At 27.3% G+C, this 14,862-nt stretch overlaps 1 protein-coding gene across 4 annotated transcripts in view; it reads left to right on the top strand.

Annotated features, from left to right (window-relative positions):
- LOC111676789 (teneurin-a) overlaps positions 1-10,289 on the top strand; it is a 311,200-nt gene extending 300,911 nt beyond the window's left edge. For all 4 annotated transcript variants that reach the window (XM_046947538.1, XM_046947537.1, XM_046947536.1 and 1 more), the window contains one exon: positions 4,110-10,289. In XM_046947538.1, the coding sequence (XP_046803494.1) occupies positions 4,110-8,071 (3,962 nt within the window). In that variant the 3' untranslated portion in view covers positions 8,072-10,289. The remainder of the gene's footprint in view (positions 1-4,109) is intronic.
- Positions 10,290-14,862: the final 4,573 nt, after the last annotated feature.

The following is a 14,862-nucleotide window of genomic DNA, read 5'->3' as shown; positions in this document are numbered from 1 at the left end:
TAACATAAATAGTAAATAGAATAATGTTAATTTCCTTATACTTTATACTCAGATATATTCTTTAGTTCTTAAAACAAATATTAAAAATATAAAATTTCTCATGGAAACTTTATCGCTTACTTATGAACAACTTTTTAATATAAATTGAATTTTGTATAAACATTTTGTTTTATAAACCGTTTATAAAATACTATAACATTTATGAAAAAGGGTGATAAAATTTAATTTTTTCTGTTAATTTGTTTTCCTTATATTTAAAATTTTGTTTATTTGTGTTTTCATTTAATATTCTTTTTGTATTTTTCAGTTGACTCTCTTTAATCCCATCGAACAGATAATTATTCAGTTTGTTTGGAGAAAAGACAAAGAAAACCCCTTCAGTATTATATACTAATATCAAACAAAATTAAAAAATATGTTTATACAAACAAAATAAAACTACAAAAAAAATATATAAATAAATAAATAAATAAATAAATAAATAAATAAATAAATACACATTTTAAATATTATAAACAAGAATACACCGTAAGATCTTTTGTTCATATTTTTAGTTTTGAGGTTTTAACAAAATATTTTTGACTTGATTTCTATTAAGAATTAACTTTTTTCATTTCCTTTTATATGCTGCTCTCAATAAAGATTTTTAGTATTTTTAATTTTTTTCTTTTTCTGTATGTGGTTTACTTTGGAAAAAAGAACGAAAATACATTTCCTTTAAATAGTTCTTTGGTTTCCTAATCGTTTTTCTTTTCGCTAAATGGTGGAGAACAGCAGCAGCAATACAAACCGTTTTATACTTATACACAAAAAGAAGTATTTATTTTAAGTAGGCCTTAAGCTTTAACTTCAAATGGGCGAAAATATCTGTAATGTTTTTTATACTTTTGCTTTATATAGATTACGTGGTTGGTAGTTGGTTACCAGATTTTTGCCTAAGGTTTGTTAAGTAGCTACTTATCTTTTATTTTGGCGATGGCCAAAATCTGAATGAATAGCAAATCCTGAGCTTTTTATTCTTTTTTCTTTTAATAAAGAAAAACCACTAACTAAAAAAGATTTTACTCTAGCTGATGGAAATCATTCACTTCTCTTCTCTGTGTTAAACTCGTTAAATAGTCTTCTTGCTAAATTCTTAAATGCTTAAAGAAAATAGCAAAGAAAGTTGGCGTAAGCCTGAAAATCCTTTAACATTAAGTTGTTGGAAATTTTGTTTTTTGGTTTAGTTTTTCGGTATTCTTTTTTTCTCTATATTTCCTGCATTTAAGAGGCAGGATATACAAAATGCTATACTAGATTTGCTTAATAAGTAATAACAATTTGTTTTTAAACATTCATTGTTGCTGCAGAAAAAGAAGCAAGAAAAGTCGAATTTTAAAGGATTAAAATTAGCTGATTTTGTTATAGGCCTTGAATTTTTGTTTAAAAGGGTGGATATTAATTTTTAAATAAATATTAGTTTAAAGTTTTTTCTCTGGAGCATGCTATGTAAACCCAATATAAAAAATATATTTTTTAACTTTAATTTTAAATTAATTAATTTTTTTCTTATATTCTCATCTCTGTATCGAATTACTACTCATTTATAATTTATTCCCTTCTTCATTTTGTTTAGTATATCCATTTTTTAATTACATTAAATATCTCGTTAAATGACCTTATAACATTATCAACACATCTTATAGATATACTGAAATTGACCCTTTGGTTTTTTGCAGCTTTTTGTTTTACTCTTTTTTGTATAATTTTCCTTTACTAAACTGACCATTATGACCCCTCAAACTATGCTATAGTATTATTATGACCACTAACTAAAAGTTGTATAAGTATAAGTATGATGTTGTGTTATTGTTCTATATACATAATATTGTTGTTGCTGTTTGTGAGTGTAGCCTTTTTTTAAATTTGTATCGAAAATAAATGAAGTGAAAAGCGATTATTACCAAGAAACACCAAGCTCATGGTACACATCATTAATTCAATGAAATTGATGAGCAGCCAAGAACTTGGTTTTAATGATGATAACGACAAGAGTTTGTCATTTAGTCGTACAATGTACATTTTGTATGGAGGTGGAAGAGGAAATGGCAGTTGTTATTAAGAGCTTCTACCACAGAGATTAGTTTGCTCAGATATAATATAAAATGAGCAAAAATATTTGAAGTGTATATGTTGAAGGAAGAGTAATTAAAGTAAATAAATAGGGTAAGAGCACATGTTTAAACATATTTAATACAATTAAGGTTAATATGTTAAACAAAGTTATTTTTAATCAGCAAACTGTTTAATGCAAACGAAAATAATAGTAAAAGTATTTCTTGTTATTAATAATAAAATTAAAATATTTATTGACTTATTATGGTACCTTTTAAATATTTATTCCCGCCATTGTTTAAATATTATTCATAAATTAACAACTTGAATTTTAGTGGCACAATTACAATACCGGAAATCCGCCATTAAAAACATTAAGTATCATCAAGAGTCAATGTACGAACAATGTTGCTTTGCTCTTTTACCCTAAAACAACATGCAGAATCCTTTGGACTGCTTGAAAAATGAAAAGAAAACAATAACAACTATACAGGCATTATTACACATTACTAATACCACTACCACCCGTTAAGAAAACAAAAAAAATCAACTCGGATGAAAAAAAGGAAAAATATTATAGAAAAAACACAACAATGCATAGAACCTAGAACAATTGCTAGTAAAAAGAACACAATTTGAAACAACATTTTTTTTTTGTAATGTTTCTTGTTATTTTTTTAGTTATTGTTGCAATAGCAACAAAAATGAAAAAAAAAAATAATAGCAAACAGTCAACATAAATTATGGTAAGAATGGAGAAAAAAATTACTAGTATAATAAACAATAACAACCACAAGTACAACAACAGCAACAACAAGTACAACAACAGCAACAACAATTGTGTTGCTAACAAATCGGCAAACAGCAGCAAAAATGGCAACAGAAAATATTTTTTTAAAATGTGAAAAAAACTACAAAATAATAATAGTAAACAAGGGGAAAATTGTTAGTTGGTCTAGATTTTTGTTAGTGCTTTTAATATTTTTTTTTTTGTTATTTTTTCATGAAAAAACCGTTTAAAATGGAGAAACTGTTTCTATTTTTTTTTTCTTTGAAAAGAAATAAAAAAATATCATATAAATAATATGGTTTATGGTTAATTTAGATAGCGAGGAACTGTTAGTTTAATTAAGATTGCACAACATAGTTTTCATAAAGATTTCAAAACGTTGATTTTTTAGGTCAAAGAAGGAATAACAATATATTTTAGAAATGTTTTTAAAGGTATAAAGAAATATTTAAATTAAAAAATAGCAATAATTCAACTTTCTTTATAAAGATGAATTATAAGTATATTTTTTATTAAAATCGGGTATTAATGCATGTTTTATAATATTGTAGAAATTTATACTGCAAACCAGTGTAATTAAAGAAACATTATTTTGCGTTATAATCAAACCTTCAACTTTTAATTCTTGTACTTCTACCTCCTTCTATTCGTTATTTTTCAAATCAAACATTCTTACACATGTACACTTTGAAACAAAAGACCACTATTTTCAAGGCTTATACAATGACAAAACATTAATCACTAAGACAATGCTACAAATACATTCAATGTATTGAGAATATTTTTCATGTCTTATCTTTCATTCATACAAATCACTGACATGAAAAAGGATTTGCTGTTTGTGTATGTACTTATGTGCGAATAATCGTATCTTTGTATTAATGTTTGTGGTTGATTGATAATTTAAAGTCAAGCATAAATATGTCAAAGAGCACGCATAAATAGGTCAAATATTATGGCAAACCGGGTAAAACCTTAATTATAAAAAAAATTAAATTGATCAAAATACTATTCCTTTAAAGTTTATAACAGAAAATAATATAAAAGTTTTCTAACCATTTGTATAATAGTTTCTGAGAAGTATGAATTTTATATACAATGTGGGCCACCCTCAAGCATAAAATCAAAATTTCTGTAGTTCAGGTTCCATTTAATAATATTTTTTTTTATAATTTACTTAATTTTTCTATAAACAACATTTACTAAAACATATCTTTCTTTACAGGTTCTCTACATGTCTTGGCTTTGGAACACTATCTACCCTCACACGATGAAAATGGTGAATTCCATATACCATATCCACCAACCAGTGAGGTTTATGTCTTCAATCGTTATGGACAACATGTGGCTACCAAAGATTTGGCCTCAGGCAAAACACGCTATAGTTTCCTATATTCCAAAAATACCTCATTTGGTCGCTTATCAACAGTAACAGATGCTTCCGGCAATAAGATACAATTCCTAAGAGACTACAGCAATGTTGTAAGCTCGATCGAAAATACACAAGATCATAAGTCAGATATACAAATCAATGGTATTGGCATAATGACCAAATTGACAGAAAAGGGCAGACAAGAAATTGAATTAGACTATGACAGTAATACTGGTCTACTGAACTCTAGATCATCGGGTGGTGAAACCTACATCTATCAATATGATGAATTTGGTCGTGTTACTGGTATGATTTTGCCAAGTGGTGAAATTGTTAGAATCACCTCACAATTGGCTGATAACAAGGGCTTGACCGTTTATGTTCATGCTTCGGTGGAGTCTTTGTTCTCACGCGAGAAGGGAGATACTAATGAATTATTAGTCTTGGGTGGTGTGAGATCTACTTTCATGAAGAAGGGTCAAGAGAATGCTAATGCTGAAATAAAGCCCAACAACACCTTAGTCATACATAGTTCAAATGGCGTCATAGTGGAATCTTCAGCTGTAGCCCGTCATCCATTACTAGAAGCCGCTCTACCTGTAGAAGCAGAAATGTTAGCCATGTGGTCTCATCAAAGTGTTACCATGGGTGAAGGTTTAACCAACAATATGTATTCCGTTTACAATTTGGTGGGAGATGTACGCAATCCTCAACAAACATTGAATAGAGAAATATGGGTTAATCAATCGAGAGTTATTGGTGTAGAATTTGATCAGTTTACTAATCGAGAAACCTTCTATGATATGAACCGCACTCCTATTTTGATAGTGGCCTACGATCAGTCGGGTTTGCCTAAATCATACTACCCTACCAATGGTTATCCTGTTAATATGACTTATGATCGTTTCAATCGTATTGAGGGATGGGCTTGGGGTCCTGCTGAATTGAAATATTCCTATGACAGACATGGTTTACTCTCGGAAATTACCTCACAACAAGATGGTATTATTTCGTTTGTTTATAATGACTGGAATTTGGTATCCGAAATTGGTTTGGCTTCACAGCGCAAATTTGTTTTGCAATATGATGAATCAGGAGGCTTGAGACATGTTACTTTACCTTCCGGTACTAAACATTCCTTCAGTATGCAGACTTCCATTGGTTTCATCAGAAATACATATACTCCTCCTGGTAGTACTAAACCTTATCTACAACATTATAGTCATTCGGGTGCTTTGCTGCAGACCATATTCCCTGGTGATGGTGCTCGTATTGTTTATCGTTATAATGCTGCTGGTCAGTTGACGGAAATTGTCCATGGTGATGGTAAAAGTGAGTTTATTTATAATGAGGCTACCGCTATGCCTTCTACGGTATCTCACACTGAACGAGAATTGGAATATAGATGGGACTTTGAATATACCGGAGGTTTATTGAGCGAAGAACGCATTGATTTTATAGCCAAGACTGGTTTAAGTAATGCCAAGTTTACCTATGAATATGACACCGATTTCCGTGTTATTTCTATACAAGGACGCATTGGTGGCCAAAACTTGCCAGCACAAAACTTTGCTTATGATATGCGCACTGGTCAACCCAGCATGATTGGCCAGTTCAAACTCATGCATCCTTTGTTGAATCAAACTCAAGTTTATGATGGCACTGCCAGTTTTACACGCACTGTCGATGGCCGTTTCATGACACAGAAAGTCACCTTGGCCATACATCGTTTGGAAGTCTTTCGCATGGAATATTCATTTGGTGTCCACGGACGCATAACTCAGACTAGAACCTACACCAGAAATATGGCTGTCAATACCTATACAAATGTCAAGAATTATACCTGGGATTGTGATGGTCAACTGATAGGAGTAGAGGCTCAAGAACCTTGGGGCTTCCGTTATGATGACAATGGTAATTTATTGTCGTTAACTTATCGCGGTAATACCATACCCATGGAATACAACAACCAAGATCGTATCGTCAAGTTTGGTGAGGGTCAATATAAATATGATACCCGAGGTCTAGTGGCTCAAAATGCTCGAGAAGAGAGGTTCTACTATAATACACAAGGTTTGCTGGTTCGAGCCACCAAGAGAGGACGTTTCGATGTGCGCTACTACTATGATCATTTGAAACGTTTGGCCACACGTAAAGATAACTTTGGCAATGTTACACAATTCTTCTATAATAATCAACAAAGACCCTATGAAGTTTCCCAAATCTATTCACCCAGAGATGGCAAATTAATGTCTTTAACTTATGATGATGTGGGTCATTTAATTTATGCCCAGGTTTATAGACACAAATACTATGTAGCTACCGATCAAAGTGGTACTCCTATCATGATCTTCAATCAATATGGAGAAGGTATCAGAGAAATTATGCGTTCACCATTTGGCCATATAGTCTACGATTCCAATCCCTATTTGTATTTGCCTATAGATTTTTGTGGCGGAATACTGGATCAAGTGACCACCTTAGTGCATATGGCAGATGGTCGTGTTTATGATCCCTTAATAGGCCAATGGATGACTCCCAATTGGGAAAATGTTAAAGAACGTATAACTACTCCCACCAAAATGCATTTGTACAGATTTAATGGCAATGATCCCATCAATGTGGGTCATGATCGCAATTATCCCGCCACCTTCAAAGATTGGATGAAAACCATAGGTTTCAATGTGGAAAATTTGGTGCCTCAGCTAAGTCGCAATCTATGGGAGCAACCTTCATTATGGGGTAGAGCGCCCTATAATCCTATAGCATTGGACCTTAAGAAACCCATGTATAATGTACCCACCATGGCAGTAGAAAGTGGTTTCTTAGCTCATTTGAATATACGCCGTATGTCTAACTTTGAGGACTTGAATTCACCGCCCAAATCAGCTTTGAAATACGATGTTATGACTCCAGGACCGAGAAATATAGGTTCTGATACAGAACCTCCTTTTGGAAAGGGAATTGTGGTGTCTAGAACTGCAGATGGTCAAGCCATAGTATCCAGTGTGCCAGCAGCAAATGCAATCTATAGAGATGTTTATACCTCTGTCTTTAATAGATCCAAATTGCTACCGTTTACCTTTGTGGTTCATAATGCCCAACAAGATTCCTTCTTCTTTGTTAAGGAAGAACTTTGGCGAGCCAGTGAAGATCGCCAGCAACTAAAACGTTTGCAGGGACAAGTCAATACCACTTTCCATGAAATCACAAGAGAAAATGGCAGTGGCACCAACTATCTAGATGTGAAAATCCATGGTCTGCATGCCATTATTAATTTACGCTATGGCACTACTGTTGAGAAAGAGAAGCAAAGACTTATGCATCATGCTAAACTGACAGCAGTGCGTAAAGCTTGGCATAGAGAGAAGGAAGCCTTAAAAACTGGACTAAATACAGAAATTGAATGGAGTCAGCAAGAGATTGACGAAATCCTAAAACAAAACTATGCCAATAACTATGAAGGAGAATACATACACGATGTGACTCTTTATCCAGAACTAGCCGAAGATCCTTATAATATAAAATTCGTAAAAAGAAAAGGAGCAACCGGAGGAGCAGCCGGTGTACCCAATGCACGCAAACGCAGAAGAAGAAGTATACTTAAAGATGATGAAGATATAACAATTATTAAAACAGAAATCAAACAATTAAAACAGACGTCAACACATGATAATGATGATAACGTGGAAAATGTTAAACAACAATCACAATCAACAAGTGAGGCAGACAAGGAAAAACAACAGAAAAACACTAGTAAAGGTGTTGTGGCAACATCAAATACATATGAATGCTCGCAACACCATAAATGTTAGCTTAAATTTTAAAACTTTATATTATAAAACTATAAACAAAAAAACCTAAAAAAAATCACAAAAATAATTTTGTTATAAATATAATAATAAAACAAGAAAAATCCTTTAAAATTAGTTAAGTTTTCAAAATGAAATGAAGCAAAACAAAAAACCAACACAATGATTAATTTATAATTTTCTAATTATAATCTATAATCTAAAAAAAAAAAAGAAACCAAGGGGAAGCTCTTAATACATAAGGAAGACGATAATGATACTGATGAAAAAAGATGACAGAAATATCCTTAAAAATTTATAAATATTTATGGTTTTTATTTAAATTAAGTTTTAATTTCTATCTGTGTATAGTAGTGAATAAATAATTATGTAATATTAATATTATATAGTAATATATAAATATAAATTATAAATATAATATATAAAACAAAAAAATATTTATTTACCCTTTAAACAAAACAAGAATTTAGCGATTAAGTAATTTAGTTATTAGTAATAATAATAAATTAAAAAAAATAAAAAATAAATAAACTAAATATTATTTATAAGTATAAAACTCTTGATATAAACTTTAAGACAGATGAGCAAAGTAAAACCCATTAAATATTAAAGTTTCGATTTGTTTTTCTTTTTCTTCTTTCAAGTAAAACAAAGAAGATATAAGAAAAATAAATTATTATTAAGTAATAGCAGTGATTATTAGTATCTAGTTTATTTTTGTAATTTTTTTCTCTCCTATTTTGTATGTATATTGTAAATGTATTTTAAAAATTTTTGTTATAAAATTAAAAGAAAAGACTTTTTTCCAAAATCAAAATATAAACGTTTTTATTTTTATTCTATTTTTCTAATTGGTAATAAAAGAAATAAAGCAATCATGGCACTTGATATAGGTGAATGACTTGCTTGATTTGTAGTTTTATATCAGCACTGATTATTAAACTCTCTATTCTATTATGAGCTTAATAGAATATTCTGATTAGTTTATTTTAAAAACGATTAAAAATTAAACTTATATTTGCAATTTAGATAGGAAAAGAACAAAGCTTTCTAATTATATATAATTTTTTTAGTCAGTTTTCATTTTTTTCTATTATGAGGTTAGTTTTTACAACTTTTTCTCTTGAGTCATAAACATTTCATTAAAAATTTCTAAAGAATGTTTTATTGTGAATAAGAGTAGTTATTAATTATTTAACTGAATTAACTAATAATTATAAAGGATATTAAGCTTTTTTATAACCTTTTCACAGATTCTATTATAATGGAGTTTTTGCTATATTTTGCAGCATAGTTTTAGGCGCTTTATTTAAAAATATTTGACAAATTAGTTGATGTATCTTTTTGAATAAGTTTAAGCATTTGAATTTGAAGGGAATACAGTTTTTAGAATTGTACAAATTTGGTACGTTGTTTCGGAAATTGTAGGAAAATGTAGTTGTTAATGGACATTCTTTAGAAGGACCCTAATCAACATATTATGGTAAATCTAAAAAATTGATTGAAAAATTGCAAAAATTCCAGATTTTTTTATTTAAAAAAGTTTGATTTCTGAAAACTTATATTGTTGTCTTTTAGGCTGCTAACTAGTTGTTTAAATTGTTGCATACTTATGACTTTCAAGTGTCACATAATGACGAAAAATGTATTGCTGTCATTTAGGTTATTAACACTATTATATTGACATCATATAAAAGGCCTTCATTTTAGATGAAAAAAAAAAAACAGATTTGCTAAACTAAATATACTCTCTTATCATTTTAGTGTTTAGCAGAAAAAAAACATTTAATTTTATATAAATATTAACTGGCAAAAAAGGCACAATACGAGTTCTTGTAAAAAATGCTATTTTCCGGAAATTAATATTGCTCTTGTTTAGGCGGACATTTAATAATTTAAAATGCTGTATATTTATGAATTTCAAATTGTCATACAAGAAACAAATAAAAATATATGGCTGTATTTAACACATTGATATCATACAATTAGAAATTCTCATTTCAGATAACTTTGTTAACTTTTTTAAATTTACAAAAATACTAATAATTACTGCCATTACAATTAAAAATACATTTTAGTTGAAACATACCCAAATTAAGAAGAACAAAAACAAAAAAACTGATTATAATAAAACGTTTGAAAGCAGAACGTTCTTTTATTTGTGGTACTCGAGCTTTTTGAGACTGGCGTAGTTTTTAAAAAACACAATTTAAAAAATAAACAAAAAACTTAATATTAAAACACAAAAAAAAAAACACTAAATATAAAAAGAACTATAAGTAGATGCTTATATAAATGTAATTATTAAAAATAAAAAAAAAAAACAATAAATAAAGTACACTTATCCTCAGATAAGCTAAATGTCTTAAAATAGATAAACATTTACAACAGAAAACCAAACCGAATAAAAAGAAAATATAAAATCTATTCCTTCTAAAAACATATTTAATAAAAATAAAAAGAAATCAACACAACAACTATACGTATATAGGAAAAATAAAAACACAAAACTTGTAAATTTATCATTTTTTATATAACTATAATATATACATAATATTAAATACATATAAAAAAATCTATATAAAATAAAAATTTAAAACAAAAAAAAATCCAAACAGACCAACAAACCTTGCCCCACAACTTTAAAATAAACATAAAAAAAACAAATTAAGAATTTTCAAAAACTAAAACTTATTGTAAATAATTATTGTAATTTTTTTATATATAATTTAGCTTAAAATTAAAATATATTTAAAAACAATAACTTAAAAAACAGAAAATAAAAATAATAATTAGTATATAAACTTGAAAAGAAAAATAAAAAAACTAATTATAATTTTACAGGATTTTAATTATAGCATATATAAACATAAACATTTAGTTAGTTATTTTTAATTTAACAGCTAATATTTTTTTTACTAAAAAACTAAATCTCTAACTCTATCATTCATTATTCTAACTCCTTGTTTATTATATATTAATATTAAATATCATTAAATTTTTAAGCTCCTAATTGTTTTTATTTTATAAGTTAAATAGAGAAAAAAACAGTAATCTACTGCAAAACAAATAAAATTTAAAAAATAAATATGGCAACAGTATTATTTAAAAAAAATAAAACAAAAATACACTCAGTTCTTTTTATTTCAAAAGTCTTTTCTATCCCAGAATATAGTATTTTGAAGGAAAAAAATTTAAATAAAAATTATTCCAAAAATTTTTTAAATAAAATTTCCAATCGATATACTAAATCCGGGGATTATGCCGATTTCAGTTAGTTTTTTTTACACTTTCTATAAGCTAATCTTTTTAAATCATTTTAAAGCAATGGCTTTTTTGAAAATAAATTAATTTATTAAAATGATTTTATTGTTTAATTAACTAAAGACAAATTTATGTGACACATTGCCGTCCATACCATGCATTAAAATGTTTATTTCTAATTAATCATTTATTTATTATTTTTTTTCGTTCAATTATAAAATATAAATTTTATTTAATTTTGGTATGTAATTTCCTATTCAAAATCAGAAATTGATGAAATTGTTTTACTTATTTCACATTTTTGCAAGTCAGTTGTGAATGTTAATGATTTTTAATATCTGACATATGTATATAGTTAGGTATATAATTGCAAAAAATTATACAATTTCGAAATCGTGTGGCACTCTTACCTAATTTTTTGAAATAAAATTCAAAATTGGGTCTTGAATCTTGCAGAGCCAGCCAGCCGGAAAAACGGAAAGACTTGTCTTACCTAATGAACTAAGAAAGTGATTCAAAGATAATTTAATATGGGAATTTATATTTTTAAAAAGTCTGCCGTAGGTTTACGCGTAACTGCATATGTTTCTTAAATATTGTTACGCCGTCAGAAAATCATTTTTCATTGTCTTCAAAGGGAGCGATCAACTTCGGTTAAATATATATTTGTCCAATTCACAATCAGTGTCGTAGCGTTTTATATCGTAAATATTTGTTATAGCTATTGCGAAACAAAATAACAAGAAATTGCGACATACAACAAAACGACACTTTGACCTTTGGGTTAAAAATATTAATGGTCAAGCTAAACTTAATTTAAAAACACACCCTGAAGTCAATCAAATTGTTTGTAGAGAGTTTTACAACAATTTTTTTCCAAATATCAAATTCAGTTCATAAGGGATAGAAATATAATAAAAATCATATACAACACGTATGTCTAGATAAATCGTTTACATTTCTATTGAATATGTATATAAAGTTTAAGGTCTTGTGGATGAATTTCTGTTTTTGTCTGCCTGTCTGAATAAATAGGTAAAATCTACTACAATAGAAATACTAAATACACTGGCTTATCATAGATGTAATATTTTTTACTTGATTCTAAATTCACTACTTTTGATGTCATTCCATTTTTGAAAGTGAAATTGTAGTATTTTAGAATACAGATAACACCGTCTGACAAAAAGAGAAAAAAATCATTAGACAAAAACCGAATGATATACAAAATGCTAAAAATTTAAAGGAAAAGGAAATTTTAGTTTTTCATTTCTTGATCCTTTGTCCTTTCAAAAGTACTTTAAAGTTTTAAAAAGTACATTTTTCAAAAAATATTTTAAAATACTTTTACTAATCAAACAATGTCAAATTTGGTGTCAAGCCAACAGGAAGAGTTTGGAAATATTTTGTAATATTTTTGTTTTATACTGTTAGCATGAAGATCTGTCAAAAATGTCTTTTAAAATTTTTATCTTTAAAAATTTCAATTTTCCATATTATTTTTTCAAAAAATTTTTAAAATATTTTTTATACATCTTTTGATGCTGACAGAATAAATTAAAAATAATGCAAATAATATAAAATATTTTTTACTTAAAACTTTGAAATGAAAAACTAACAAAGCAGTTTTTCTCCATTAAATTTATAGTTTCAGACGTATATCATCCGGTTTGTGTCTAATTTTGACAGTAGGACGGTATTATATGACTTTAATAATATTAACATAAATAAAGAAATTAAACAAAGAACCCCAAAAATTTATTTTTTTTTCAATTTTAATTTCGTCAATATCATCAGTTTAAAAAATGGAATAGATTTCGATCTTAGAAGTCCATAAACATCACTTATACAGATGGCAAAAAAAATCTAGTTTGTCATTTGAAGTGGTGTTAGATGGCCAATGAGCCATTTCAATAAAAAAATCATTTATTACAGGAAAATCGTATGCAAATGGTGAGTAATTTATTATTTCGATTTTAAAATTCTATGATGATATTTTGAACAATTGGCTAGTCCATTGAGGCATGATGGCTTTGGATTTGATTTTCCAAGTTATGTCCTTAAGGTGTTAATTTTCATAGTATTTTCACATTAGGGAAAATGAACTAATACAGTGACAGCTACACAAAAAGATTCTGACTATATCATTTTATTATTATTATATCAGTTTACTTATTGCTTCAATAACAAGTTGTTCTATCGTGATATTTGAAATATAATCTAGTGGTATTTCAATTCAATAACAAGTATAAAATAATCCTGACTATACGGTTGTTTTCGGTTTTCCTGAGTCTATCAATGTAATCATAGATTCAACAACAAGTTACTCTATCGTTTAGTCACGACCAATCATTACCAAGTAATATATGAAATAATTACATTACCTAATTTACCAATTTAAATAAATGATTTTTAATAGTATTATAAATAGAACTAAAGAACAGAGAGTAAAGTTCTCATAACAATTTAAAAAAATATATTTTTTTTCAATTCTATTTTTAGTTATGTAATGATTGAAGTATAATAATTTACTTTTCTTATTTTTTTTATAAAATATTTTTTTTTTAATTTAGAACAAAATTAACTACATTACTTAGTTACGGAAATAAAGGTTAAATGTAAAGTAATACAATTTGCTGAATTAGTTTGAGACAAGAAACATTGGCTTAAAGCATTAAAATACATAAAAAAATTTGAAATAAGATAATATGTAGTTAAAAATACTTGTACTATAAATGCATTAAAAAATAAAATATATATTTTATTACACTGAAAGAAAATGTAGGCCAAAATAAAACAAATACTGTAAATAGGTGTGTACAAATAAACATTAAAAAACTGTAAACTAAAACAAACAATATTTAGAAAAATTGCAATTAAAAACGCAAACATAGATAAATAATTATGCATAAGATTAAAAAGTAAATTGATTTTATGTTCGAAATGTTGCGGAACAACAAAAAGAAATTCTACTGAAATTTTAAAAACTCAGGACAAAAAGTATACTAATTTGAAATAAAAATATAAAAGAAATTCATTAATCATGAAATATTCACAATATCATGCAAATAGAAAATATTTTGCCCATAATAATACTAAAGTACTATAAACCAATTACATATTTGATTATACCATATAGTATTCATGTAAATCCCTTGAATTTTAATATTATATAATATATATATGTATATGCATTTACTAAATAAATAAATATAAATGCATATCTGTGCATATTTAATACATAAGATCAATTTACTTTTTAATCTATATTTGTTTTTCATTCATTATAAGTTATGTATGTCTGTATGTAAGCATTCACATACGCATTTACATTACAATTTTATGAATTAATTGTAAATATTATTATGATAAAATTTATTACCTTTAAATAGTTAATACAGTTAATGTATGATTGTACACGTGTTGTATATTTTAAGTAATATAATTCATTATAAGTTTCGGTTTAATAAGTTTGTATATATTTATAATTAACCAATAACAAGTTACAAAATGAATTTATTACTCGATAT

This window comes from Lucilia cuprina, chromosome 3 (assembly GCF_022045245.1).
Source record: "Lucilia cuprina isolate Lc7/37 chromosome 3, ASM2204524v1, whole genome shotgun sequence".
NCBI classification, from domain to species: domain Eukaryota; kingdom Metazoa; phylum Arthropoda; class Insecta; order Diptera; family Calliphoridae; genus Lucilia; species Lucilia cuprina.
Note: the sequence above shows the minus strand (reverse complement) of the source record. Positions and strands in the feature narration are given on the sequence as shown.